Source organism: Corylus avellana, chromosome ca4 (assembly GCF_901000735.1).
Source record: "Corylus avellana chromosome ca4, CavTom2PMs-1.0".
Classification (NCBI taxonomy): domain Eukaryota; kingdom Viridiplantae; phylum Streptophyta; class Magnoliopsida; order Fagales; family Betulaceae; genus Corylus; species Corylus avellana.
The window spans coordinates 33,647,189-33,653,404 of NC_081544.1; the positions used below are offsets into that span (position 1 = coordinate 33,647,189).

General features: G+C 41.8%; 1 protein-coding gene and 1 pseudogene across 1 annotated transcript; one reads left to right on the plus strand and one right to left on the minus strand.

Annotated features, from left to right (window-relative positions):
- Positions 1 to 3,292, minus strand: LOC132177019 (probable receptor-like protein kinase At5g18500; annotated as a pseudogene).
- Positions 3,293 to 4,880: 1,588 nt separating this feature from the next.
- Positions 4,881 to 6,214, plus strand: LOC132178452 (equilibrative nucleotide transporter 1-like; the record flags this gene model as incomplete). The annotated part of the gene is made up of 2 exons (XM_059590889.1): positions 4,881 to 5,517; positions 5,787 to 6,214. Coding segments are annotated over exons 1-2 (984 nt in total), but the record flags the coding sequence as incomplete, so codon positions are not given.
- Between the last annotated feature and the right edge of the window lie 2 nt (positions 6,215 to 6,216).

The window sequence follows — 6,216 nt, forward strand, 5'->3', positions numbered from 1 at the left end:
ATCAAACACTAAAGAAGAAGAAAAAAAAACCTCAAACACATTTGAATGCAAAACTATACTGTTGGACAAGATGCAAGTGGCTTGACTTGCTTGGAGATATCCAGTCCCTCTTCAAGTTTTGAAACCACTTGCTCTATTGATGGTCTTTGCTGCTTAATCCCTGTGCACGACAATGCTAACTTCAGTATGAGGTCAAAGGCTTCCGCTGGGTACTCCCCAGCAAGTTTGGGGTCAACAAATTCTCTTATATCACCACCTTTTGTGAGGGACCTAGCCTGAGAACCAAAGGTACGTATGCATATGGGGTAGTTAATTGGCTGGAAAAACAAAGCCATGGAGACCAAACAGAGCCCATTGAGGACCCCGAGTCCAAAAGTGTGGAAATCTAAAAGAAGTGTTGTTTCTCACCATTTTATTTAGAGGCATTGGTCTATTTAAGTTAATGACCCTCTTCCCTGAGAGAAGCTGCAGTAGCACTGTAGCACTATCCCAAAGCTGTAAATATCTCCTGAAGCATTTACATGGCAGTTTTGACGGTATTCCGGATCAACATAACCGGATGTTCCTCACTTCTGAACTCACATGGGACTGATCCACGTCCATAACTTTGGATAACCCAAAGTCTGAGAGTTTTGCTTGAAAGTTAGCATCGATGAGTATGTTCGTTGGCTGCCAATACAGCATATGACGAGAAGATTAATGGAAATTAGTGAAAATTTAAGTGAAATGAGGAAGTGGGGGTGTCGTGAAGATTCCAATCAGATAGACATACCTTGATATCATGGTGAACAATGCAGCCTTCTGGGTAAGTGTGGAGAAACCAGAGGCCCTTTGCACTACCAATTGCAATCTCAATTCTTTGCATCCATGAGAGAGCTTTAGCTTTACCTGTTGTTCATCAGTTTATGGGTATTGAAACTAATAAGGGAAAAGGTTTTATTAATGGAATTAGGAGACGTACCAAACAGCCAGTCTGAGAGGTTCCCATTAAGGCACAGCTCATAAACGAGGAAACATTCATCTTTATTCTCACAACAGCCGAGCAATGCTACAAGGTTTGGATGTCTGACATGAGAAAGACTTGTGACTTCCCTTACAAATGTCTCTACATGTTCGTCGCTGATTATATGCTTGACTGCAACATGTTGGCCATTTGAGAGAATGCCTTTGTATACCTTTCCTGGTAAAAGAAAGGATTGACATCAACATGCTGGCCATGGCATCTTAACATAAACATGTCCGCATCCACCAGAAGACTATAAAGGTAAGGTCTTTTCCATTTCATGCTTATTGTCTTTCCTTAGCAATATATGAATTACGAATTATATCTCTCCAGCTCTAGTTAAGGATCCCCTCTAGTAATTTTAGAGATTTCAGATCATAAGCTTGCAATACAGATTTCATGAATTCTTTTGCATCTTTCAAGTGGCACTGAAACTCTTAAAGATGCAGCACTCTGATGCTGTCATGTCATTATATGATGATTGAATATGCTTATGGGAAATGCACATCCTGCCTCATCGTTAATCTACTCTAGACACTGTTGAACCTCATATCAGGTTCTCTTCTCTGCCCAATATTTATGTTTTCCTCAGTCTTTCCATATAATGCTTTCTTTTCCAAACATACCCGGTCAGTACGTAGTTTAACATGAATAAAGAAGAGAGACGTAGATACAGAAAGTCAGAAAGCACAGTAATTTCTCACCGGCTATGCCTTGGCCAATTAAATTTGATGCACTTAGATCGTTTGTTGCTGAATAAATTTCCTTAACTGGAAACTCAAGAAAGGTGGATTCCTTGGAGAATGGATCATTTGATGCTGTCAAGTAAAGCAAGAAGGTGATTACTTATCCAGCAAAGGAAAGCATAAATGCAAGAAGCTGAACAATTCACCAGTGTCGTACATTTTAGGTGACCGTTATAGATTATCATCGAGCTTTGAGATCTACCATCTTTTTTAGCTGGGAAACTTTCTTTAGTCCTCAATCTGAACAAGGCGCATGTTGCTATGAGAACTATTACTGCAATCCCCACTATGCCAATGATTATAATTAGGAGACCTGTTGATCATTAGGAAAATGATTCCATATTAATGAACCCCCACAAAACTCAAAATTAAGCAGGGCACTGATTACTGTTGTAAATGAAAAGTCACCTGTGCTGGACTTGATATCAAAACTAGATGTCCTTTCCTTGACATCACCACTAGATGTGCCTCCCGATTCATCTGCAAAGATTTGAGGAAGAAATGGAATTTGGTTGCATCAATAAATTGACAAAGAAAAACATTCAGTACTTAGTACATGTCAATTTCAACCCACTTCACCTAAGGAAAGTCGACCCTGCCCTCCAAGGCAGTCATAAACTGCGTGGACCCATTTCTCATCATCAATCTTATTGCTTGTTAATGTTACCAATACTGCAAACCTGCAAACATTGGCTTCAACCTTCATCAATTCTCTTCCATTATCTGATGCTGCACCAATCTCTTCCCACCTTCTAAAACATTCAGTGCAAGCCTGACCTGATGTTCCATCTAAACCCAAAAGTCCACAGTATTCACCTAAAATTTTCAACCGATTTCCTAGCTTACCAAAAACATCTGTGACGGTGTAGTCAGAGCAGCCGCCAGCTCCACTGGTAAACTTTTCAATGCCACAGGCCGAAATATTTTCATCTACATTCTTCATTGAAGTCGGGCAGTTTCTCTGTTCTGTGGGATTTAAGTATATCTGTCCGGTTTGGTTGGCTAGCCTCCCTAATCCATGTAGGTACTCATCCAAAACTGCCCCGCAGCAGCTGTTGATGAACCCACCCCAATTGCTGGCTTCACAGTTTGAGGTGTTGGAAGAAGATGATGAGAATTGAATATTAAGGATGCAATTATCAGTAACTGAAGTTTGAGAAAGCACAAAGTTTACGGTTGTGATAACGAAAACAAAAACTGATACGAAGTGGGGTTCTCTATGATTGCGTCGATTAGGACAAGGGAAACCCAGAACGTGCTTGGCCATTGATGGGTGTCTTTAGTGAGAAATATCGAATCAAAGAACGCCCAAAAAGGTGCGTCGTTACCATATGCATGCGATCTTTGGCACGAGAGATCATGAGCACATAACAGAAGAATCGGATTTTTGAGGCATGCTTCAACTGGTAAGACCAGAATGCCGAATGGGGTTACATAATCCAAGAGAATGAAGAAAAAGGAATAGAGTGCCGTGGGGTGCCATTTCACCTTCCACTCTCACATGCATCAGCGCTCTGTAGTCACAATTGCTCTAGGAATAATGGGTATGGGTTAGACGTATTAGGTTCATATTTAAGGCAGAGAAAGATTATAACATACTTGTATTGTATTTGAAAATTTAATATACATAAACGTAGGGTTACAATTCGTGTTTGTTTGTTGAGTTCGAGTTACGTCGAGACATAAATATAAGGTTATAAGAGTCAACTCAACCCGACTCATTTAATTAAATAAGTCAAACATCTAAATTTAACATATTAATTACGTATTAAATTCGTGAATCGTATCAAAAATTATAAATCCTAAGTAAGAGAGATTGTTAGAGTTACTTGAGCTCGAGATATGCGGGAGGCAAATGGCAGTGAAGCATCATTTTTCTTTCTCTGAGATGTAAGAAGAAACAAAAATCTTGGGCTTTAGACAATGATGTTTCATGTCATGTCTTAATGCTCATGCTGTCCTGCAGGCTAATCGGACGAGTGTTTAGGCATGGTCCACGTGAAGCGAATTTATCATATATATTTTTGTTTCATCAATGCCACTTTCGATTAAAGAAATCGGTTGTAATTTCAAAGTTCAACAATGCCATTGCCGGCTTGTTGGTTTTATCGGCTTATTGATAATTTTTTATTCAAATTGATTTTTTTTTTTTTTTTTTTTTTTTTTTCAATTCTCCTCATTGGTTTCAGCATTTTTGGTCCAGGGCAAAGATTATAGTACGGTGTTGTTCGGTAAGTTTGCACTTTGCTGGCTACTTTGTGGTAATGGGCCTGGCTCTTCTGGTCGAGTCCTTGAGCATGGAAACAGTCCATATGCTTTCTCAATGGTGAGCTTGGGCTCTCAGGCATGAATGGGCCAGTGACCTCCCCAGTCGATTAAACTATCATTTCAAGACATATATAGTTATGACTTATGACTTAGTATGAAATTAAACTTAAGACTTGTATGTTTTTATTTTACATTAGCATATCTCTATATTATCTATGTATTTATTTATATATGTAAATTTGAACTCTCATGTCTATCCCTGCAAATATCAGTGTTGTTCTCGCAGAAGAGAGTTTCAAGCTACTTTTCAAAGCAGATATTTTAACACGAGTTGAAGTTTTAAACGCCACAGACAATTCCAATCTTCAGGGTCAGGGGGAGAGAGTCAGATGGGGTGAGTTGCAATCCCACTTCTTGAGCCAATTGGTCTAAAAATTGGCTAGATGGGGAGGGGGGCCAACCGGCCAAGTCCATCTATCAGAGAAGCAGGACAAGGAAAAATGGATATTTTTGGATTGCTGAATGCAGATAGGGTCAAAAAGATGATTTGGAAATGGTGACTTTTAGGTTCTTTCTATGGGGTTTTTATTAGGCCAGCCACTTAGAGATCAGGGAGGTTCACAAGATTAGGGTTTAGGGTAGATTTGTATCAGGGAAGAGATGGGATTCAAAGGAATGCTCTTGCCCATTTGATATAAGTCCAACAAGCATGCCCAGCTAGTTACGACGTCGTTTCATTTTCAGTACCTACCACAATTCACAAACTACCCGTTACTTCGACTGTAAGTCCATTGGGACAGGGGGACCCAGGCCCAACCTACCCCCAATCCCCACGTGATTCACAATATCCCAAAAAACGACGTCAGTTTGGCGTAAAGGCAATTATTTGCTCCCAGTAGAAAGTAACCACAAACCCCAAGGCCAAGGCTCCATCTGAATCTCCGATGGGTGTCACCGGCAAAATCATCGACGGAGATTCCGAGTCCACCCTCCTTCTCTCGGCCCCCACTACAACCACATCCGCCGCCGCCGCCACACCCGATAACAAACTCCCAAAAGACACATTCCACTTTGCCTACATAATCTACTTCACGCTTGGCTGTGGGTACCTCCTTCCATGGAACGCCTTCATCACGGCCGTCGATTACTTCGACTACCTCTACCCGGACGTCAGCGTGGACCGTATATTCGCCGTCGTATACATGGTGGTGGGCCTCGTCTGTCTCCTCCTCATCATCCTCTACTCCCGCAAGTCCCACTCCTTCGTCCGCATCAACGTCGGCCTCGCCCTCTTCATCCTCGCCCTCCTCGTCGTCCCCGTCATGGACCTCGTCTACATCAAGGGCCAAGTCGGCTTGTATAACGGCTTCTACGTCACCGTCGCGGTCATGGCTCTCTGTGGCCTCGCTGACGCGTTGGTCCAGGGTGGTGTCATCGGGGCCGCCGGTGAGCTCCCCGAGCGCTACATGCAGGCCGTTGTTGCTGGCACCGCCGCTTCAGGTGATCATTCAACTCTTTCTATTAGTTTTGATTTTCAGTTCGTTATTGGAAGCTGATCGAATTGGTTTTTTGTGTTTAAATTGGGGCTTTCAGATCCTTTTTCTTTTCTTAATTTGAGGTTTTTGTGTTTAAATTCCCTAATTTTGTGTATACTCGGAGTGAGAAAACACTATCCGGTTAATAGAAAATGATAAAAATTTAATCGTTTAATTGATATTCTAAACACCTAATGTACAAATTCATACAATTTCTCAAATTGTTGACCGCAGGGGTCCTGATTTCTCTTCTACGGATCATAACGAAGGCCATATACCCACAGGATGCCAATGGCCTGAGAAGCAGCGCAAACCTGTATTTCGGTGTTGGTATCGTGGTTATGGCTGTATGCATTGTGTTTCATAATGTAGCACACAGGCTTCCGGTTATAAAGTACTACAACGAATTGAAAGCTCAGGCTGTAAACGAGGAGAAAGAAGAGAAAGGTCCCCTCACGGGGCCTGTTTGGAGAGCAACCTTGTGGAGTATCGTAGGAAGAGTGAAGTGGTATGCACTTGGCATTGTCCTCATCTATACTGTGACTCTCTCAATATTTCCCGGGTATATCACAGAGGATGTGCACTCGGAGATTCTCAAGGACTGGTACTCGATCCTCCTAATCACCGGCTACAACGTGTTTGATCTGGTCGGAAAGTCTCTGAC